The sequence below is a fragment of the Sesamum indicum genome, linkage group LG8 (genome assembly GCF_000512975.1).
Source record: "Sesamum indicum cultivar Zhongzhi No. 13 linkage group LG8, S_indicum_v1.0, whole genome shotgun sequence".
NCBI lineage: Eukaryota > Viridiplantae > Streptophyta > Magnoliopsida > Lamiales > Pedaliaceae > Sesamum > Sesamum indicum.
The window spans coordinates 10,468,786-10,491,797 of NC_026152.1; the positions used below are offsets into that span (position 1 = coordinate 10,468,786).

At 35.5% G+C, this 23,012-nt stretch overlaps 3 protein-coding genes across 10 annotated transcripts; 2 read left to right on the plus strand and 1 right to left on the minus strand.

Annotated features, from left to right (window-relative positions):
* On the plus strand, nt 274–5,054 carry LOC105168199. The gene is made up of 7 exons (XM_011088168.2): nt 274–857; nt 1,818–1,958; nt 2,042–2,407; nt 3,150–3,392; nt 3,771–3,863; nt 4,350–4,550; nt 4,635–5,054. The coding sequence occupies exons 1-7, from the start codon at nt 528–530 to the stop codon at nt 4,845–4,847; spliced, it is 1,587 nt and encodes a 528-aa protein (XP_011086470.1). The 5' UTR covers nt 274–527; the 3' UTR covers nt 4,848–5,054.
* On the minus strand, nt 5,099–6,796 carry LOC105168198 (non-functional NADPH-dependent codeinone reductase 2-like). The gene is made up of 4 exons (XM_011088167.2): nt 6,355–6,796; nt 5,849–6,092; nt 5,566–5,745; nt 5,099–5,462 (listed from the first exon to the last, which is right to left on the minus strand). The coding sequence occupies exons 1-4, from the start codon at nt 6,675–6,677 to the stop codon at nt 5,238–5,240; spliced, it is 972 nt and encodes a 323-aa protein (XP_011086469.1). The 5' UTR covers nt 6,678–6,796; the 3' UTR covers nt 5,099–5,237.
* On the plus strand, nt 13,161–20,232 carry LOC105168200 (BTB/POZ domain-containing protein At3g05675). Of its 8 annotated transcripts, none has more exons than XM_011088171.2 (6): nt 13,161–13,319; nt 16,058–16,175; nt 16,920–17,039; nt 18,314–18,374; nt 18,582–18,593; nt 18,681–20,232. In XM_011088171.2, exons 4-6 carry the CDS (start codon nt 18,363–18,365, stop codon nt 19,986–19,988), a joined length of 1,332 nt encoding a protein of 443 aa, XP_011086473.1. In that variant the 5' UTR covers nt 13,161–13,319; nt 16,058–16,175; nt 16,920–17,039; nt 18,314–18,362; the 3' UTR covers nt 19,989–20,232. The 8 variants fall into 8 exon arrangements, with proteins under 8 accessions (XP_011086473.1, XP_011086472.1, XP_020552083.1 ...); XM_011088170.2 differs by having other exon boundaries at nt 16,925–17,039; XM_020696424.1 differs by having other exon boundaries at nt 16,058–16,114.

The following is a 23,012-nucleotide window of genomic DNA, read 5'->3' on the forward strand; positions in this document are numbered from 1 at the left end:
ATTTCGATTCGGCCAATAAAATTATTTTACAATAAATTGAGATTACCAAAAATTAATTACATAAATATTCAAACGCATAATCTCAAATTCATTTACGGGATTTCAATCTTAAGGCTAAGACATTATTGGTTTCTTATATTTGCGAACTGAATTAAGTGATATTTCTTGGAGTGGAATTCCTTAGTTACATTTTTGACCACTCACATTTACTCACTTCACCTCAGTAAAATTCATGGGGTTAAACCTTTTCACATTCACCATCGTTCTTCTTCACTCTCTTTTTCACCCTCATGTAAACGTCAATCTGCATTTTCGTCCTTCACAATCCAGGCCGCCTTATCAAATTGGGCACCTACACTTCAACGTAAAAGTTCAAACCTATCAATTTCTCCATACAATTACGGGAAAAAGTTTCTAATCACAACTTCCATCAAATGACACCCTTCCCTTAATCTCATTGTAGCTGAAATCGAAGGGGCAATCCCTCAAATTCGGGTTGAATTTCTTCTATCCGATCATCAGAAACAATGTTATCTACTCAGGAAAGGAAGTTGAGGTTGCTGAGACTCGTAATTTATCTGGGGTTGGGGTTAGGGTTTGGATTTGGATATGGGGATGCGTTGAAAGTGCCGTTTAGAGTGAAGGACGTGCTTCCGGTGTTGCCACGTCAGGTATCGTGGCCTGTGATGAACAATATTCATAGCGCCGTTGATTTGCTGCCGCAGTATATTGGATCACTGGCGCCCAATAATGGGACGATTAAGTGGAAAGGGGCGTGCTTTTTGGATAACGAGGCGAATATCGAGTTTACTGCTGCGGGTGATAGGGGAATCGGGGGTGGCATCCTTCATGTTTCGGTCTGTGATCTTGATTCTATGGTTGTATATATGTTTTTTGTGTTTTTCATCGTATGTGTAGCTGTGGGTGGAGATTTCTCTGTCTTTCTGAATTGTTAGTTGGGTTTTTGGCTTTTGTGAATATCTAGGAGCAATTTGTAGTAACTAAATGGAAATACATCTAATTTGGTAATAGGTTAGTGGAATTAGTAATGGTCTGAGTTAACTGACTGACTGATAATGGACAAGAGGACTCAATGTGTGATGAGTTATTTGTTGAATGCTTTATCTGGAGGATGGAACAATGATAATAAAGATGAAAAAACAGAAAAGAGAAAAGCCTGAAAAAACAATTAGCAATTTATTCGTTTTTTAATTGAAATAAATTTTTTTCCCAAAAAGGTGTTTTCAGGTTGTGTTTGTTGTTTTTTTTTGTGCAATATCTATGGTAACCCTTGATTCCTACTGGCTAGATGTAAAGACATGTGAAGGATACCTGTTTGAGGTCACTGATTAATCAAGTTAAATGACAGATGCGGAAACTGTCATCTGTAGAGCATAGAAAATAATAACCTTTATCTTTATGTTGATATCGCTATTTTCTGCGTGAGATGGTTGTTATTAGAACAGTGAAAGCATTTTCGGCCCAATAAATTTCTGACTTCTAGATGGTTGATGCATTTGCTTTTTAACCATTCATGCACCAGTTTGAAGAGCATTGGAAGAACTTATTTGTTCAATGCAGAATTTTGTTCTCTTGTGTCTGTTATTAAGTGGAGAATTTAGTACTGGCGTATCTGTTGGAACTGTTAGTTTCGTCCTGATAAGTTGCACATGTGGTTATGTTTGCTTGAACTTAATATTTTATTCATCAGAAGATGATTTTTATCCATCAAAAGAGTTCTCCTTACTTTTCTTTCACATGGATCTCTAGATTTTTATGCTGCCACCTTTTAAGCAGTCTACTACATCTCCTTTCAGACTGCAGCAGCCCACAGCTGGACGTGTATGGATTTATATGTATTTGCCACTCCCTATAGGGTCACTTGGGACTATTATTTTTCAGCTCGAGACCATACGTTGAGAATTGAATCATGGGAGGAACCCGCGGAATTAGAATATGTAAGCATGGGTTGTTGTAGTTTTTTGTATAATAGGTGATGACTTTAAGAAGTAAAAGTTGACATATGGAGCACCCTGAGCAGGTAAAGCAGCATGGTGTCTCAGTTTTTCTTATGCCATCAGGAATGCTTGGGACATTCCTTTCCTTGGTTGATGTCTTGCCTTTGTTCTCCAATACTGGTTGGGGTCAGAGTGCTAATCTAGCTTTTCTGAAGAAACACATGGGTGCTTCATTTGAAAAACGTCGTGCACCATGGCGTGCTACCATCAACCCAGAAGATGTGCATTCTGGTGATTTTTTAGCTGTCTCAAAGATCCGTGGACGTTGGGGTGGATTCGAGACACTGGAGAAGTGGGTCACTGGTGCATTTGCCGGACATACAGCTGTATGCTTGAAGGATGAATCGGGTAATCTTTGGGTTGGTGAATCTGGACATGAGAATGAAAAGGTATGTGGTTTGTGGTTTATAGTCTATATACCACTTTGTATCTAGATTATTACATGCTTGGCTCCTATTCTTATCTACTGGCATGCATTTTATAATATCTTAACAAAGGTAATTGCATCTCTTACCCTCTTAAGCTCTATATAGAAAATTTTTCTTGAACCTCCTACAACATTACAACTTGAAGGAAAAACAAAGTATAAATGGTTACTCGTCAAAAGCATTTTCTCAATTTTTAGTTAGCCAACATGTTGAGTGATGTTCACTTGTTCCTTCGAAGATGACCGTGTCACGAATTATCATGGAGTTTAGCTCTCAAATCTTACCATTTTGACTGTAAATGAACCAGAAAGACATGTATATGATGTCCGATCTATATTTCTAATATTATATTTGAAGAAAGGAATATTTTCAATGTACTGGTAATTTCATAAATCTGATGGACCTGTTACTTTGCAAATTTTTCCAGGTTAAGCATGCCTCGAAAATTATTTACCATCTTGTGTATAAAGTTTTCTGATTGAGCAGTTCAGAATGGTTTTATTTTTGGTTATAGGTGACAGAATTTGATAATATATCATATTTTAAATTTCTCTTTATATGGGTTTTTAGCTTGACCTTGGGCTCCGTCACTCTGAGGGTGTTTACGAGGATTTGTTTTAGAATCTTATTCTGCTTTGAAGCCGTTGCATACGCATGCAGATTGGTGTTTGGATGTTAACTTGTTTCCTTGCTGCTTCTACAGGGTGAAGAAATCATTGCGGTAATTCCTTGGGATGAATGGTGGGAATTAGCACTCAAGGATAGTTCTAATCCACAGATAGCTTTGCTGCCCTTACATCCAGAAGTACGTGCTAGGTTTAATACTACTGCAGCCTGGGAGTACGCTCGGCAGATGGCAGGCAAGCCATATGGTTATCACAACATGATCTTTAGTTGGATCGACACTGTCGCTGATAATTATCCCCCGCCTCTAGATGCTCACTTGGTACATCTGCACACCCTATGGGGAATGAAATTTTCTGTGCTCTATCACTTGCATTAGCATCTGACATCTTATTCTTTATGCTGTCCATGATTATCTACTGTGTGCCTTTATTCCAAAAGCTTCAGTTTGGTTTCAGCCATGTTGGCTTTGGATGTGCATTTTCACTTGCATTAAGATTCTTTTGTATGGATTATAGATGAAATATTTGTTCATTTGGTGTCCCTCTTGCTCCCTCTTTTTCTTGCGTGTGTGTATTAGTTCCTCTTTGTTTGTACAATTATTAAGATCCAAGGTGTACAAAAACTTGCAGGGTTTCATTGTATTTCTCAAATTCAAATAAGGATGCGGACTTTTTACTGACAACTGCACTGTTTGCAGGTCATTTCTGTCATGTCTATGTGGACCAGAATGCAGCCAGCATATGCTGCAAACATGTGGAATGAAGCTCTTAATATGCGGCTTGGGACAGAGGTGACCTTTTTTCTTGTCAAACTTCTCTCTTTAACCTTTGATAATTATCTCCTGCATTTGGGTCTATGAATAGAGTGTTATTCATGATAACCAAAGGACTTTGAAGCTTGATCGTAATTTATGTTCTCTGTGGCCTGCATATGCCCTCAAACCAACGACACACCTGAAATGAGTGTGTAAAGAGAAACTTTATCATTATGATGGATACATTGTGCAACATATTAAATATGAATGCGGTGCCCATCATAAATGATAATATTTACTATAATTGGACTAAATTGCAGCTTGTGGTTTTTCCTCCTAGGTTCCGTAACTTTTGTTAATGTAGCTGGTGAAAAGTTTGTATTAAGCAACCTTCAAGTATAGCTTTGTCTTTGGTTCTGTTATTTAACTCTACGTAGTTACACTTGTCAGAACCACTATAGATTCGTATATGACCTTTTAGTCGTAAAGGTTGATGATTCTATCTCTTTTATTTTCTGGTAGGGTTTGGACTTGCATGATATTCTAGCTGAAACTGAAACGCGAGGTGTAACTTTTGATCAATTACTCACTATTCCCGAACAAGATGAATGGGTCTATAGTGATGGTAAGTCTACAACATGTGTCGCCTTTATTCTGGCCATGTATAAAGCAGCTGGAGTATTTGGTCCACTCTCTAATTCTATTCAAGTAACTGAGTTTACGGTGAGTGTCCGTGCTTTTGGGTTCCCATATAGACAATTTATTTATCTAGTATCTACCTACAATGACTTCCTTTACTACTCACAGATCAGGGATGCCTACATGCTTAAAATATACGAGAACAATGTGACACGTTTGCCAAGTTGGTGTAATAACAGTGATGATCAGCTCCCGTTCTGCCAGATATTGGGGGAGTATAAGATGGAACTGCCATATTATAACACTCTAGAGCCATACACCAATATGAATGAGAATTGTCCTTCTCTGCCTCCAACTTATGAGAGACCCGTTCGTTGCTGAATACTTCGACATTTACTATTTTACGTGTGGATTTTCCCGGACAATGGGTTTTGTTCTGCAGCCCAAGCTTGTAATATATTGTTGCGTTTGGTCTAAGAGACATGCTTCACGTGGTCTTCTCCAGGTTAAACTTTAATCAAAATGTATATATCTCTATCTTAGGTTTCTTGAGAACATCCAGTATGTGAAATAAAATGAGTTAAGTGCCTTCTCTTTTCCTGAAAATAAGATTAAGGGGGAGATCAATAATATGGTAGACTCATAATATGGATTTTATATACTGCAGTCTGGAAATGCACTCTACATTGGCAACAATAGTAAAAGTCTTGAACTTTCCGCGGAAGAAAAAGAAAAAGAAAAAGAAACATCTGGCTAGTTCTTGAACTCAAATCAAATTTCTCCATCCCAGAGTTCTTCAATTGTCCTGTAAGGTCCATAAACTGAGGTATAATCAATTCCGAGACATACTCTGCCCTGTGGAATTTCACTTATCCTGTCAACTTCTTCACTGCTCAATGACCATTCAAATATATCCATGTTCTCTTTCATCCTCTCTTTGTTAAAACTCTTGACCACAATGCCGATCCCTTGCTCGTAACCCCATCTCAGAGCCACCTGCGTAAGATGTTGCATGTTATCTTTACACAATAAGAGAGCTAATAATGAATCAATGGATTCATCGAATTGATTGATTGATATAATCAGATCCCCACGTCACCTGAGCCACAGTTCTCCCTTTGGCCTTAGATATTTGCTTTAGCATTTCGGATCCTGTAACCTTATTGGTACCATAAAAAGTCCCTACTGCGCCTAGAGGAGAATAAGCAACCACAACAATTCCTTTCTCCTTGCAGAATTCTATCAGCTTCTTTTGCTGCCAACACACGTTTACCTCTACCTTTCATATCAAATAGACGACATTAATCTTTATTTTGTTTCCGTTTCATTTGGATATCACATACTTCTCCCAAAAGCTTAATTAGGATATAGCTGAAGCTCACTTGATTGACAGCAGGGTGAATTTTGGCAGTAGCCAAGATTTGCTGGAGCTTCTTGCAGGTAAAGTTGCTGACTCCAATTGCTTTTGTGAGGCCAATTCTCTGGCACTCTTCCATGGCTGCCCACACTGACTCAAGTTCCATGGCGACAAAGTCCTCTGCCTTAATCGGATACTCCATTTTTCCAGGTCTAGCGCTCACCGGCCAGTGTATCAGATACAAATCAACATAACTCATACCAAGATTTCTGCACAACCATTTCACAATTACTCGAATGGGAGTAGGCATAATAAAAAATCTTTAATACTCCAGAAAACTTTTAAAACATTAGCATCAGTTCAAACGGCATGTAACTCTTGATAATTTTGATAAAAGCACAAGGTATAAACAGACTAAGTTCTGCTACAGAGTTGCTAGTTCAATTTCATGCATAACAAGAACAGTCAATTTCAAAAAATAATAATAATAATGGAATTTCCAGTCACATGAACATTGAACAGATACTATACTTGAGGGTTGTCTTGAGCGCAGGAAGAACATGTTGAGGATGCGCATCGCTGCACCAGAGCTTCGAAGTGATGAAGAACTCGTCTCTGGACTTAGCCAGACCCCGACCTATCGCTTCGGCTATGGCTTCACCGAGAGGCTGCTCTGAATTATACAAAGCAGCGGTGTCGAAATGGCGATAACCAACCTCAATTGCTTCTAACACAGCCCTCTTAGTGGTTTCTGAGTCGACAGGGGGATCCGCCGCCGTTCCGAATCCCAAAACAGGTATGCTTCCACACCCTGATTTCAGGTTGATTTCGGGGATGCTGAAAGCGGAGGCCATCGGCTGAGTTGCGTGGTTGAATTCGGATTTTTCGTCGTTACGTTACGTTTGCGGTGCTTGATTTTTCCAGGTTAGGACAAACCCGCAGATTTTTTATTAGATGTCAACTTCATCAAAACAAGGGCTCGTTATATTTACAGATAAAAATGTAAGTAATTCTCTTATGATATAAAAAATAAGCAAACTATCCCTTGTGATAAACTAAATAACGATTTATTTCTCATATTTTTTAAGATACAATATTTTACCTCTTATAATTTTTAAAATGAAGTAATTTAACTCTATATATAATGAGGTAAATTGTTTAATATAAAAAGTATAATGGGATAAATTGCTATTCACCCTATATTTATATATTGGTTAAGACAGTGCAATTCTGATATTTCTAATACTATGTTTAAATTGATCTATTATACGCCGATGAGTTAATCTTTCAAATAATAAAATTGAAATCATCATGTTCTTGTAAAATAAAATTGAATGTATGGTTTCGATGGATTTGATCGATTTGACAGTTTACAGGTATGATTGGTTGGTCTTTTTTATTGTTTATTAAATGTAAGAGATTCAAAATCCCAATTTGCTGTTGCCACGACCCACGAGCTCTTCTCCCTAGTCTCGAGGTTTTTCTACCTAGTTGTAAGGAAAAGAGCCGACGACATACTCCCCTTCCTCAGCCTACACCTTCTTTCTTTAGCCTCCGCTTCTTGTAATGGGAATTCACCTTATCAGAGACTTTAGTATAGACAAAATGCTCTCCAGGCCCTGTAATTGAAAGGGTAAGTTGGTTAAACATGTCGGCAACAACTTCATTCTCCCAACCAGTTATATATAATTCCACATTCTGAAAGAATTTCGACGTCCCTTGAGGAATTAATGAGGCTATCCAACAATGTCACATAGCCCGTCACAAAATCGGGTTGAGCCGTATTTGGAAAGTATTGCTTGCTCATATGCGACGAGGTTTATGAAGAAACACTCCCTTCTATCTTCGAATTCCAAGTTGAAGAAATCATCGCATTTCCTCTTCTCAAACGTCGCGTTAGCGTTTGTCATCTCTGTCGAGGGGTGCATGAATAGCCATTCCCTCGTCCTAGGAATTTCGTCTACTTGTACCAAATCAAGTATATGCTTTATCTCCTGTGGACTCCTCTGCTGAAGTTGCTGAAGTTATTCAAGTCTTGAAGCAGCCTGAACCAGCTGATGTTTTGCAGACTTGCTGTAATGTTTTGTTCGCTAAAGGCGCATTTTAAAAGTGGCTTTTTACTCTCCTTTTACTTCTGTTATTTTAAGTCGTGAGAGTAGTTTTTTAGGTTGTTAGGATTAATCAGTTTATTTGTTAATTAGTTAGTCAAACCATTCATTATTTAAGAGTTGTTTAGCTTATGTAATACTTAACTTCTTCTTTTCTGTGCATTCAACAGCAATTTGTGCATAGAGCACTTAGTTCAGTCTTTTGTGTGATCTTAGCATGGTACCAGAGCAGTAAAACTTCATACTGCTGTTTCTTTTTGTTTTTTTTCTTCTTCTTTTGAATACTTTGAATCAAGAATTCAATTCTTCTAGACTCTACTCCATTATCTTCCAACACCGTGGGGCATAAGAAACCTTCTAAAAGTACTCGAACGGGGGATTCCAAATCGCATCCGATTTCAGAAAACATGAAGCTGCAAGGAGGTGATCATCCTGAAATGAACTTAGTCTCAATCCCTCTAGACGGAAACAATTATTTCTCTTGGGTCAGATCTATCAAATTCGCACTGGGAGCCAAACAAAAACTGAGATTTACTGATGGCTCTCGTCAAAAACCAATTGATGACAAGAACGAGGTTGAGCAATAGCAAAGAACCTACTGCATGGTTGTGTCATGGATTCTAAATTCAATATCCAAAGATATTGTAGAAGCTTTTCTTTATACAACATCTGTAAGAAGCCTCTGGCTTGAACTAGAATCAAGATTTGGAGAGAGTAATGGGCCTTTACTATATCAGATTCAAAGAGAAATAGCATCCACGACACAAGAAAACATGTCTTTAGCAGTTTACTTCACGAAGTTACAGAAATTATGAGATGAATTGGCAAGCTTAGACTCCATGTTGCTATGGGGCAAGTAAGAGGATAGGAGAACATACTGCTTCTTACCAGTTAATGCAATTTTTGATGGGCTTGAATGATGCTTATAATCATGTACATAATCAAGTACTCCTAATGGATCCTTTACCCACTGTTGGAAAGGCTTACCCCATGTTCTTGCGAGTAGAAAAACAAAGAGAGGTTTATGCTGGAACGTCTGGACTTGACATAGGAGTAATGGCTGCGTAGTTTGGAGATTTAGGAAAACATATGCCCAACAAAGGACCTGTCGAGAAAAAGGGATTTGTTGACAAGAAACAGCTGCGTTGTGATCACTGTAAGAAATCGGGACACTCTAAAGAAAATTGTTTCGAATTTACTGATTTTCCAGATTGGTATAGGGAACTGATGGAACAAAGAAGAAGAAATACAGACCACAAAATTCAAGGGCTTTCAATGCACATCTAGAAGATGGAGAAAATAGCATATAAGGAACCTCAATGGCAGAAACGCAGAACAACTTGTCTGAAATGATTAGGATTGAACTGAGAAGAGCACTACAAAGCCAAGAATTCACCCAACAACACTCCAACTTTGTAGAGTATCAAGACTTTGCAGGTACTGCTTTTACACATACTAGAAACATGACATTATACAATGATTTTGGAATTATAGACAGTGGAGCATCAACCCACATGTGTGTAAATGCTGAAGCTCAAATCTCTGAAGGTAAATAACTCCATCAAATTACCTGATGGGACCATACATGAAGTGAAATATGCAGGAAATATTCATATCTTTAGAGACATCACACTTATAAATGTCTTATATGTACCTACTTTTAAATACAATTTATTGTTAGTGAGTAAACTATGTGCTGATGGACCTTTTCATGTAACCTTCACATAACGCAAGTGTTTTGTGCAGGATCTTCGGACTAAAAGGGTGGTGGCAGTTGGTATACAAAAGGGAATACTTTACACTCTAGATAAATGATTACCTTTTGGGAACAACACAAAGACCACTGATGGCCTTAGTAATCAGAATTTTGTAGCTCTTTGAACTAACCAAGAAAGTGATCTGAAATATGTAGGTGCTGGAAACCTCTGGCATTGCAAATTAGGGCTTGCCACTAAGGATGTACTCAAACATTTACCTCTTCCTGGAAATAAAATTACAGACTTAAGGAATTGTGAAATCTGTCCTCTAGTTAAACAACATAGATTGCCTTTTCCTTTAAGTGATTCTCAAGCTACTGCAGTATATGAGTTAATTCATGTGGATGTTTGGGGACTTTAGAGGCAATTTTTTTTATCACTCATTGCAATTATATGCTCACCATAGTAGATGACTATAGTCGAGCCACTTGGACATACATGATGTTGCATAAATCTCAAACACAACGGAGATTAGAAAGCTTTTGCAATTTGATTGAAACAAAATTCAATGTTAAAATTAAGAAAGTAAGAACAGATAATGGAACTGTCATTTGCTAATGAGCAATGTCAAACTTTCTTTCAAGATAAATGCATTATACATCAAAGGACTTGTGTTTATGATCCATAACAAAATGGAGTTGTTGAGAGAAAACATCAAAATTTACTTCAAGTGGCAAATCTCTCATGTTTAATTACCTAAAAATTTTGGACAGAAGCTTTGCTTATAGCAACATATCTAATTAACAGGATGCCCCCACAAATTTTAAATTGGAAAACTACATATGAGATGTTATATAGAACTCCACCTAGTTATGACCATATAAAGGTTTTTGGTTGTCTATGCTTTGCTACGAATGTGACTCCCCATAAAAGAAAATTTGAACCTAGAGCTTTGAGGTATGTATTTCTAGGTTATGCTCATGGAAGAAAGGGTTATAAAGTCATGGACTTAGAATTAAACACTATACATATTGCTAGAGATGTGACCTTTCATGAGGAAACTTTCCCTTTCCATAATATTGAAAGATCAGAATCCTCTTGTCTTCTACCTATGGTTACTGAGAATGAAGCAACAGAAAAATTACAAGATATTGAACAACTGGAAGAAGCTATTATCCAACAGGAACAACCTATTTTACCCAAAAAAACTACTAGACAAGTCATAAGACCTCTTGGTTGGATGATTTTGTCTGCAGTGCTGCTGATAATATATCTCACCTACTGATATTACTTTAACTCATGAACATAGTTGTTTTGTAGAAAAATTGTCTGTATTACAGGAACCAAGAGGATTTGCAGAAGCCCAAGGAAAACAAGAACGGAGAGAAGCTATGCAAAAAGAAATAGATGCACTGGAAAGAAACAAATCCTAGGAAATCTCCACAGTATGTCCAGATAAGAGCACAATAGGCTATAGATGGATTTACAAGGTCATGCTCAGACCAAATGGCTTAGTAAAAAGGTATAAAGTAAGACTAGTGACAAAGGGGTTCAGTCAAGTTGAAGGCATAGATTACAATGATTGCTTTGCTCTTGTGGCAAAGACAGTCACTGTAAGGTTATTTCTAGCAATTTCAGCAGCAAGAAATTGACCTTTACCTCACTTAGATGTAAATAATGCCTTTCTTTATGGAATCTTGGATGAAGTAATTTACTTGGATCCTCCAGAGGGTTACAAAGTTCCACCAAGAATGGTCTGCAAGCTCAAGAAATCATTATATAGCTTGAAGCAAGCTTCAAGGCAGCGGAATCAAGAATTTACAGAAAAAGTTAAAGCTTTTGGTTTTAATCAGTCAAGCCATGATTATTGCCTATTCACCAAGGGAGCAGGATCTCATTTAATTGCCCTTCTTGTTTATGTAGATGATGTCTTGGTCAATGCAGCTACAGAAGAACTTATACAAGAAGTCAAAAAATATTTGGATGCTCTGTTTTCTATTAAGGATCTTGAAACAACTAAGTACTTCCTCTGGGCCTTGAGTTGGCAAGATCACAACAGGGGTTGGTAGTAACACAGAACAAATATGTTCTTGACATACTGAAATACTGGACTACACAAAGGAAATACAGTCACTACACCACTGCCTCCAGGCTTGAAGTTTTCTGCTGATTCAGGAGGAGCTCTTTAGGATCTATCCAAGTATAGGAGGTTAATAGGCAGGCTGTTATGCAACACAACAATTAAGCCATTTTGTGTAGCATCCATGCCAAGAACACTGGGATGCAACTATGCATTTAGTTAGATATCTCAAAGCCAGTCCATTTACAGGTTTGTACTTTCCTTGACATAATGATTAATTAAAAGCATACTGCAATGCAGATTGGGCAACTTGCCAGATCACAAGGAGATCATTGACAGGATATTTCATATTTTTGGGAATGAGTCCAGTCTCATGGAAAACGAAAAAACAAACAATAGTGCTAATGTCCTCTGCAGAAGCAGAGTATAGAAGTATGGCCGCAACAATTTGTGAAATTACTTGGGTTACTTATCTTCTTAAGGATTTAGGGGTTGAAGTGCCCACAGCTGTTCCATTTTTTCTATGACGAAAAAAGCGATACTTCACATTACAGCAAACCCTGTGTTCCACGAGAGAACCAAACACTTAGAGATTGATTGTCATATTGTTCGGGACAGGTATAAGGAAGGCCTTATTCTGCCGGCATATTATCTAAAAATCAAGTTTAAACAAATATTTAGTATATTTTGATACTTTTTTATAAATAAATATTTAATATAATGCACATGAATTTTATCGTTATAATTTCAATATACACTACAACTAAGTATTTATTTCAAAATTAACCATATATTTGAATTGTTAGTCAATATAAAATATTTTAGTTTTATATGATATTAAAATATGGTATTGAATTATTAGTCAATATAAAATAAATACGGTATTTTGGTTTATATTATCTAAAAATAAGCTTAATCAATAATTTACTACATTTTGATAATTTTTTATATATAAATATTTAATATAATACATATAAATTTTATTATTATAATTTCAATCCATTACAACAAAAAGTATTTATTCACTGTATATTAGGATTATTAGTCCATACCTCAAATTTTAGTTTTGGATGATATTAAAATATAGTATATTAGTTTATACTATCTAAAAAAGGCTTAATCAACAATTTAACATATTTTGTTAATTTTTTTATAAATAGATATTTAATATAATGCATATGAATTCATCATTATAATTTCAATATCCATTACAAAAAATGCATTTATTAACTATATATCGAATTTATTAATCAATATCTCATATTTTAATTTTAAATGATATCTAAAAATAAGTTTAATCAATAATTTAGTATATTTTTATATTTTTTAAATAAATATTTAACATAATGCATATGAATTTTAGTTATCTATATATTTATTAAATAAATAAATAAATCAAATAATTTACTAAGTTAAAATTAGAAATAGAAAAGAAAATATGTAATATGAGAATTGAGTCAACTGACTATTGAAATTTGAGGACTCTCTCTCTTTCTAAATCTCTCTCTCGCGCGGCAGTGAGAAAAAATTGCAGAAGTCCAGAACTCCATCTTCACGTCCACGAATCCATCGGCACGCGGCACACCTTCGCTCCGACTCCACCATTAACAGGTGACTTTTGTTCTTTGTAAATTTCTTTTACAGTTTGTAGAAAAAAATTGATGAGCAAGTTTTGATTTCAAGATGTTTGATGAAATGCCTGATTGGATTTTTGTTGACTTCGTTTGGTTGTGCTTGGGCTTTGGTTTGATTTTTGTATACTGTTGTTTTGTATAGTTGGGGAATGACAATGATGTATTGTTATATGAATTGGAGATAAAGTTTGGATTTTTGTGTATTGTGTACAGTTATATGCATTGAAGAAACCACTGTTGTTGTTTGTGAAGAGAAAGAAACTTAGCAAACCAGTCTTCATTTAGCAGCATTGTTGAGCTGGAAAACAAGTAGTAGACAGACATCTTTGTTAAGATTGAGAACGTCTTCATTTAGCAGCATTGTTGAGCTGGAAAACAAGTAGTAGACAGACATCTTTGTTAAGATTCAGAACGTTATATTTTTGTTGACGCATTCTCACTTGTTCTCTTGAGATATACCAGAACAAATTTAATGATTCTTGCTTCTATGAAACACTTAGGATCTCTACTAAAACTTTGTAGGTATGATCAGAAGTTGATTCCACCGTTTTAATGGGTAAAAGTAAGAAAACATTTTGTTGCTCTATTTCTGTGGGAAATCAGATGAACTGATGAAGTGTATTTAAAACCTTTTTTAACTTGAGTTGCATTGATTTAATTCACATGATTTTTCCATAAAATAAAACTAGACACATAGGAGATTATATTATGAAAATATGGTGATTTTTAGAAGAGTATTTGAGTTTTGAGAGAATTTTAAAGTAGTAGATTCGAATTTGTTGCAGTCTAAATCAGGTTGTAATAAAACTTATATAACTAATTATATATATATATATATAATTGGTATGATTCTTGTTGTAAATGAAACTAGAGACACATTATAATCTGATGTAAAAATGACACCTTTATCAATTGTATTTTGGTCTGAGTATAAATTGAATTTCAGACAGATTCTATCCAGGAAAAATGAGTAAATGGCAATGACAGATTTTAATAAAATTAATTACTATGATTAAAATACAAATCATACACCATTAGAAAGCTTATTATGTCTAGGTTACCATACTAAAACAGTTCTGAAAGTTAGTGATTATAATTAAAGTTATGATTTAATTAGTAAGCAATGGTCATATTGTGAAGATCTCAGATTCAGGCACGGTAAGGATAACTTTCAAAATGTAAACATTGATTTTAATATATCAAGATATATACTGATGGAAAGATAATTGAGTCTACTTCATAGAGAAGAAAACGGAATAAATATCCGAATTTTGTAGAGTGAGATATCCAAAGATTAGTGAGAAGTGTACGAATATGATCTAATGCTTTACGAAGAAACTACAATGTTATCGATTCATTATTATATGTTTATAACTCATTATAGGATACAAAAATAACGTTCAAGACTGAACAAATCATTCTACTATTTAAATAGTTGGGGAAGTGAGATAAGTATAGTTAATTGATCTATATATATGTATCTACTTGCTTAGGTGCGAACTTGATCAGAAATTGTCATGTACTTAACTGAATTGTGGTTGTCTGGTGAAATGGCTGTTATATGTTTTGTCTATGGATGGGATAATACATGGTGATTAATTATGAAATACTTCATTTTGGTTGTTGAAGAAAGATGAATGATGGAGTTGTAATGAATGATACTGACACGTTTCTATTTAATGATTAACTAGAGTTAAATTATGAAATTGTCAATGTACACATAATAAATTATAATGAATTGTCGAATGGAGTTGAATTATGGGGTTGATAAAATGAGAATGGTAAATTGAGATGAAAAGATGACTTATAACTTAGGGCATATTCAGTGGTTTATGATGATGTGATTGGTGACGAGCTATGTGCTATCATCAATTAACGGTGTGATATGATGGATGATGATGGGATATCATATGAGCTGTTTGTTGTGTGATATAATGAATGATGATGGGGATATAATACAAGCTGTGTGTTGTATGATATGATGGATGATGGGGATATCCGAGCTGTGTGCTGTGAGATATGGACGATGATAGGGATATCATACGAGCTGTGTGCTGTGTGATATGATGGACGATGATAGGGGGATATCATACGAGTTGTGTGCTGTGTGATATGATGGACGATGATGGGAGTATCATACGAGCTGTGTGCTGTGAGATATGATGGACGATGATGGGATATCATACGAGCTGTGTGATATGATGGATGAAGGTAATATCATACAAGCTGTGTGTTATGTGATATCGAGATGAGATGATATGATGGAGATGATGATAACCGGTAGAACCATTGAATATATTCCAACTAGGCTAAGCGGGGCCCAAAATGAATAATTAGTAACTAAGAAATAAAACTATGGTGATGTGTGAATCATGTTGTGGTTGTTACTTGATATTGATACTGGTTTTGCATGATTATCGGTGTAAAATTAACTATAGTGATGTGTGTATTATGTTGTGGATGGTGCTTGACTCTGGTATTGGTTTCACATGATTATTGGAATTATTACTTCGTGATTTCATGAAATTGTGTAACAAATATCAATATTGGTATCATTGAAATTGGTACTTTGTGATTACATAACAAACATTGGTTGATTGTGGTCGTGGAATGAGATTGGTCTTCTGTTATACGTGCCTATATGTGTATATATATAGGCTAATTAGTTATGCTTACTGAGTTGACAACTCATCCTTTGCCATGTATTTTTTTCAGGAGAAAGATTGCAGTGACTTATTTAACTAGATCGTAAGCCACTTGTCAGCCTTATAGGTGGGTCAGCAGTGTCGTCTTGAGTTGGGAGCTCTAACTACATATTTACGAGAATATTAAAGTATGACTGAATTGGTATCTTAAGTTTTGCAATAGCTAGAAACTCCACGTTCCTCAATTTCATATGTTCTAGTGCAGAATATCATACCAAGGTTTTTAATAGTTTGAGTTTTATATAAATATTGATAAAAGACGAGTTATCTTATCGGGATAAATGCGAGTTTGTTATAGGATAGAGTGTGATTAACGGAGGGGGTGTCACACTGCTCGAACCTATCGATCGTGGTGCTTGTCGTTAGGCCTTGGTCCGTGCACCGTCTATTGATTGTCCTGTACATAGGCACTCAACTCCGTCCATGTGCACGCATCTGACTGTTGTTTCCCATGCTGTCCACCACATTTTCTTCAAAGCTACCGAGACTTCAACCCACGATACCTACATAATGAAAAAAAATTGATTACTGATGCCCCAAATGCACCCAAGGTCTGCACATCCCCCTGTCATATAGCACAATCGTGGACCGTCACTCGATCTTCATCAAACGATCAACATTAGTACATCACTGTACCATGTGCTACCACAAGCCTAATGTCATAGTTCCAACACCATTTATGCCTGTGCTGTCCCTAGCATCCACTGCCGAGTCTAGCGCACAAGCCTACTGTGTTAGACCTATCGACGTTTTAAGAGGGGTAATAACTACCATAAAATGAAAAAGAAAATCCAAAATTTTCTATATAAATTATCTAGTTAATTTAAAAACTTATTGGCCCATGGTGAATTTTGTTTGTGTGATGCAATTAGTGCAGTAGAGTAGCCCGGCCCAATAGTCTGTGCTGATGATTCCCTCCCCTGCTCTCTGATGGGTGACCTAACCATGGAAGGAAGAGGAAATTCCACACAGCAGAAAGTGATAACAAGAAGGTGTGTGCTCCAAATTCTCGCTTGGATATGCCTATGTACTAGAAATTATTGTTGTCAATCCCACAAGGTTATGTATATGTGTGAAAATCGCTTCGTGTCAGGTTCCTTAAGCTTCATTATACTGCAAAATCACTCTGAATCTTGGAATTCTCCGATTTCTCTATAGAGACAGATAGAGGAGTTGGCACTTGTTTAGTTGTTTTATTGTTAAGAAATTTGCAGTTTCCGCTGCTAATATTTCACCAACTGAGTAAAGGGTCTCTTAGTGAAAGAGGTTCCAAGACAATGGAGGATGTGGGTTTTCAAAAATTGGGTCTTAACTTTTTCCCTTATTTTTGGTCGAAGGATCGTTTGGAGGGGACTTAATTATTTTGTTAGTTTCACTTTTTTGACTTCTTTTATCAGGCTTTAAAAATCTCCTAAAAGGCTAATTCTTTGCACACAATGTTGGTTTTCGTGTTTCAATTGATGTTACTGGTGTTATTAAGTATGTTTGTTCTTTGATTTCTTGTCTTTATGGAATTTTTCCCAGTTGCATGTAGTTATTTTGTAGTCCTCATATCGCTTCTTCAATTTGGTTTGTGGCTAACATTATGAGATGATGGATTATTCAATGCTGCATTATCTAGTTGCTTTACTTTTAGTTGTACAAAGTGAACTTGTTGGTGTTTTGTTTTTCTGACTGCCATATGATATGATTTATTGGCTATATCGTGCTTAAAGTATTATGGGTGTGTCTCTCTGTGAAATTTGCTGCATTTGTTATGCAGTAATTATGCAATTTCGAACAGTTAGCTGATAGTAAATATGCCATGCAGATCTTTGGTGCATTTCATATAGAATAAGATGCTACATAAGACCCTTCAAGGTGTAGGATGTGAGTTACTTTATGATATTTTCTATGTTAGGTGGTATTAGGTTCTCAAGTGCCAAACTATGACGTTGGAAAAAGTATAAGATGGACCTTTTATTTCTAAACAAAGGATATCTTCCAATAACAGAACATAATAGACAAAGGAGGATGAGAATTTTCAACAAATTAGGGCAGGGATGAGTCTAATTTTTTAACGATGAAGTAAAAGAGTAAAAGTGTGAATGCAAGTTGTGTAAATAGGGTGGGGAGGTTATAATTCAGAAAATATTTGCAAGCTTTGGATTCTGCATTTCCATAATGTGAAGTGCAATTACATTACACCATCTTTTTGTTGATTCAATTGCAGGAAAAATTTACCCCCCAACCACTGATCATTTTTATCTGCTTTTTTCCTTTGTAGGTACAGCAATGCTTAAAAGCGGTAAAAGTTAGCACCACGCAATTAGTTGATGGAATTATCTGTGAGTTCTCTACTTGCTTAGATCTCTAGAAATCATGCCTGCTGGAAGTATGGTGGATGAAATATTTTTCTAGCATATTGTTGCTAAAAGTAAACCCTTTTGCGTACCCCAAGAATTTAATTGTAATTTTGCTTGTCTGGAGTTGGTGATTGGTATACTAATACTCATGCACTTATCTAACATCTTTCTCCATAAACATACATTCAGGACATTCATCAGGTTTACAGTATCAGGAAGTTCTTTTCTTCCTCTTTTTACTAGAATCTGCTGAAAAGTTCTTGATTGTGGTTCATTTAATCATTTTAGCACAATGAATCAAGCACGCTGAGCAGGATTGGTGACAGATCGTCTAGTGATGTTGTCGTGAGAATTAGAACACAGGAAGGCCGTGATGACTGGATTTACTGTCATTCAGATATTCTTGTTAAGAAAAGCAAGTATTTTGCTGATCGGCTGTCTGATAATTGGCCAACATGCCAGATCCTTGACTCACGCAACTGTGTCGAGGTTTATTGTGAAGAATGTGACTTTGACCATCACATTACTGTTCTAAGACTCCTCTATGCCACCTCAGATGTGACTGTGACTGAGTTATCTAGTGTAAAAAATGCTCTTGGCACACTGCGAGTAGCTGTTGAGCTGGGATGCCCACAAATTGTTTCTACCTGTGTAGGCTATTTGGAAGCAGTCCCTTGGGAAGAATCTGAGGAAGAAGAAATCTTAAAGACTATACCAGGAATGGGATCACAAGCAGAACCAATACTTGCTCGTCTACAGCCAGTCAATGCTTTGGCTGTAGTTAGGATTTTTTTGGCAGCCATCCGATTTGCCACATCATCTCCTCCATCTTCGATGAATGATCTGAAAACCTCGGCTCAGGAGCAACTTGAGTACATGCTGACTGAGGATGATGATGCTCCTCTGTTAACTGCTGATGATGAAATCAAATTAGAAGCAAGGCAATGTGTGAACAGGTTATTAGCGAGATTTGTGAATCTTGTGGACTCTTTGCTTGGTGATCTCCACGATTCGGTTGCTGAAGCAGAAAACGTTGAGTTATTGCAGTCCCACTTAACTGATTTATCATGGGCTTCTCAAATAGTAACAAAGTTGGAAATCTCGAATGATTTTGTTTACACCTGGGTCGAGACATCAGTAAATATAGTGAAAGTGGCTGAGCGAGTATCTCCAGAAAGCTCATTAACCGGGACAAAGTTGAAAGTTCTTGAGGTCACTGCTAAAGTCTTAGAAGCTATAGGTTATGGAACGGTCATTTTGCCGACCACTAGACGCCTTCACATGGTTAAAGTCTGGCTTCCATTTGTAAGGATTGTTAAGTCTGCAGTTGATTCTGTCGGTTCTGATGAAGAGAATGATTTGATGTTGAAATCTGATGGCGAGCTATGGCAGACCTTGGAGTCAGCATTTGTTTCAATCATCCTTACATTGCCATCTTCAGACCAAGCAGAAATTTTGACTGAGTGGCTAGAAAATAAGCATATTCGGTATCCAGACCTGACAGAGGCTTTTGAAGTGTGGTGCTACAGGTCCAAAGTCGCCAAGCGAAGGCTGGCTTTGCTGGATGGAAACAACCCGACCACTAACGGTGTCTGATTTCTTCATTGCCATTTTTGTACCCATCAACTAACAATTAAAACGCGAGATAAAATTTAGACAATGGCTTAATCTGAAATATGTCTTACCGGTTTGAAAACCATGTAGATGTGTTGTAGTTTATGTAATTTTTCTGTTGTTGTCGCTTCATCGCATTAGTTCTGAGTATTTATAGATTCTTTTGTGCTTTATTTTACAGTTTGTACTTTGTTGATGTAATCTGAATCAATGATCTTAAATGATTCTCGACCTTGACGGATGAAATCTTGGTGCATGTAGATGGTTTCTTGTCTCTTTAAGAAGCAGCTTAATCCTAACTATATTTAGAAGGGATTTTGAACAACCTTAGTGAAAACGAATACTTGCTGCTGATCATTCTTCTTGATGGCTTCTTATGGGATGCTTCATTGGCCTAATTTACATTCCCAAACAATCATTAGTAAAGTAACAATTACGTAACCACAGTAAGTTTCTCTGAAACCATTTATGTACCCGACTTCAATTATATGTAATAACTCCACTATACTTTGGTAAAAATTGATGGCGGATTCCAAAAGTTACATAGTGATGAAATGTATAAATTCCAGACCATAAAGGATAATTACACAGTTATTATATATTTTCATTCGTTAATGCATGTAGAAAGAATATTTTGATCATTATAAGGGCAGTTTAAGTAAAAAATATTTATTTAACCTGCAATAAGTTAGTAAAAATCAATATGAAGTAATTATGATTTTATTTAATTTTTTCTTTGCTAATATCAATAATTTGATAATTTTGATTAACAAAGGATGTATTTATTAGATTGAAACAAACGTCAAAAGTATTGGATGTAATTTCTTAAACCACTAAAATTTCACGTATTATAATTATACAAAACCTAAAGAGAGGATGATATAATAATATCAAAAAAGAAAGGGGGGAGGAAGAAAAATCGGCATATAAAAAACGTAAGTGAGAATTTTAATGTTACTATTAATTATATATGTTTTGTGATATAAATTTCTTATTTTGTTAAAATGATAAATTTCATAATTTTGATGGTGATTATTATCTTGTACAATTGTTATTTACAAGAATCATTGGACAAAAAAATAAGCATAATTGTTACTTAGTGATATATACAGTGACGGCTTAGTGACAACAATTTATGTCTTCATTAAATCGTTGTTATAGATGTGTTACTAATAATTTTATAAAGACAACTCTATATACAATTTTTATCACTAATATTTATAAAATGACAAGATCAAAATCATAGTTACTTAATAAGTGTTTGATGTAAATAATCGTCCCATATTGATTATAGATGAGATATTTGAGTGACATATAAGATTCATAACCTCTTTTTCCTAATGAGTCATTTTTTTAGAATAAAACAATGAGATTCATATTAAGTCGGAACTTACGGGATAAAATTAAATTTTTTAATATTTTGTTGATACCACCCACATTGGTGATGTTCGTGAATAATGGAACGTTGTCGCGCAATATGGTGCCTTTTCCAGGTTTTGTATCAGTTTAGGTTTGTATGAGGAAAGTCATGAAAAACGAAACCTGAAGTAAATTATCGTGGATAGTATCTTCATCTGTCTTTGTTTCCAAGAAATTGAAAGTACTGTACTTCCGTAGGTTTTTTCTTGGTGGCGGGCGCTCCTACGTTAATTAATCTGTCGACGGAGTAAACAGGCCCTGGATCGTGGGGTTTGATCAAGTCCATGCCCGGAAATGTGGTGGATGGTATGAAGAAGGTGAAGAGAATTGGAGAGGATGATCCAAGAGGAATTGTGCACTTAATCAAAGTTGCACTAGCTCTCACGTTGCTGTCTTTGTTTTACTACTTCCGGCCTTTGTACGATGGACTCGGACAGGCAGGAATGTCGCCTGTTTTAACAGTTGTGGTCGTGTTTGAATTCACAGTTGGTAAGTAGTATACCATGATGAAATCCTTAATTTGTTAATCTCTATTGGTCCTGTTTTTTGTTTATTATTGTCTGTTTATATAGGTGGAAGCCTGTCGAAAGGTATAAACAGAGGTTGTGCAACGTTGTTGGCTGGTGCGTTAGGCGTCGGAGCTGAGTACAATTGGGAGGTTTCTATGGAGATAAAGAAGAGAATTTGTGTTGGGCTTATGGTATTTTGTTTAGGTAAGTTTAGTAACTTCACAAGAACAAGAATGTATTTATCATATAGAATCAGATTATAGATCATATAGGGGCAGGCCATAAATTCCAAAACTTACATTGCAATTCATTTTTTACGATTATTTATTTCTGAATCCAATACTAATTTAGGTGTCGGAGTGCTAACTCCTTTTTTGAAGGTACTCCTTCAAAATTTGCATTCGCTTCGATCCAAATTTTGAACATAGTCCATATTAATTGGATCCGTGCGTTTTTTTAAAGGTATTATTATCTGTAATTAAAATAATTACAAATTAAATAAAAAACAATTGAACAAAAATTTGTACATATCAGGATGTGTGATCTTATTTGTTTTATGTGGAGTTTGAAAAATTTGAATGAAAACTTCAACAAATGCTACAAAATCAAATTAAAAATAATAGTTTAAAAATTAAACAAAACTTCAACAATAACTACAAAATAATATTGAAAGTATATGTGAAGTCCAATCTCTACCAAAGATTATTAGTAAAATAGTAAAAAATACAGATGATAATAAACATAAATTAAATAAAAAAAATCTATAATTAACACATGAAATCCCATATATATGTACTCCTAAAACAAAATAAGATAATACAAAAAATTATGAAAAATCAAGAAAAAAAATTTCATACCCGTTTGAATATGTGTGATTCTCTCTTCTTCTCCCCCTCCTTCGTGTCTCTATGAACTTGAAGGGGTTATTGAATACTCTAAAAATTTCTAATCATCTTTGGATTTCGATTGCAGTCTAATGGAACTTATCGATTGCAACATAATTAATATTATAATGAATAATTAATATCGCATGAATCATTAAAATATGGTAACTCGTTTACCTAATATTTTATGCAAA

Excerpts from the sequence above, each read along its gene's own strand:
- LOC105168198 (XM_011088167.2), bottom strand. The coding sequence starts at position 6,677 with ATGGCCTCCGCTTTCAGCATCCCCGAAATCAACCTGAAATCAGGGTGT. Across the intron at positions 6,093-6,354 it reads GCGCTCAAGACAACCCTCAA|AAATCTTGGTATGAGTTATG; the intron begins GTATAGTATCTG and ends ATGGTTGTGCAG. Across the intron at positions 5,746-5,848 it reads TTCACCCTGCTGTCAATCAA|GTAGAGGTAAACGTGTGTTG; the intron begins GTGAGCTTCAGC and ends TTGATATGAAAG.
- LOC105168199 (XM_011088168.2), top strand. The coding sequence starts at position 528 with ATGTTATCTACTCAGGAAAGGAAGTTGAGGTTGCTGAGACTCGTAATT. Across the intron at positions 858-1,817 it reads GTGGCATCCTTCATGTTTCG|ACTGCAGCAGCCCACAGCTG; the intron begins GTCTGTGATCTT and ends ATCTCCTTTCAG. Across the intron at positions 4,551-4,634 it reads TTCAAGTAACTGAGTTTACG|ATCAGGGATGCCTACATGCT; the intron begins GTGAGTGTCCGT and ends TACTACTCACAG.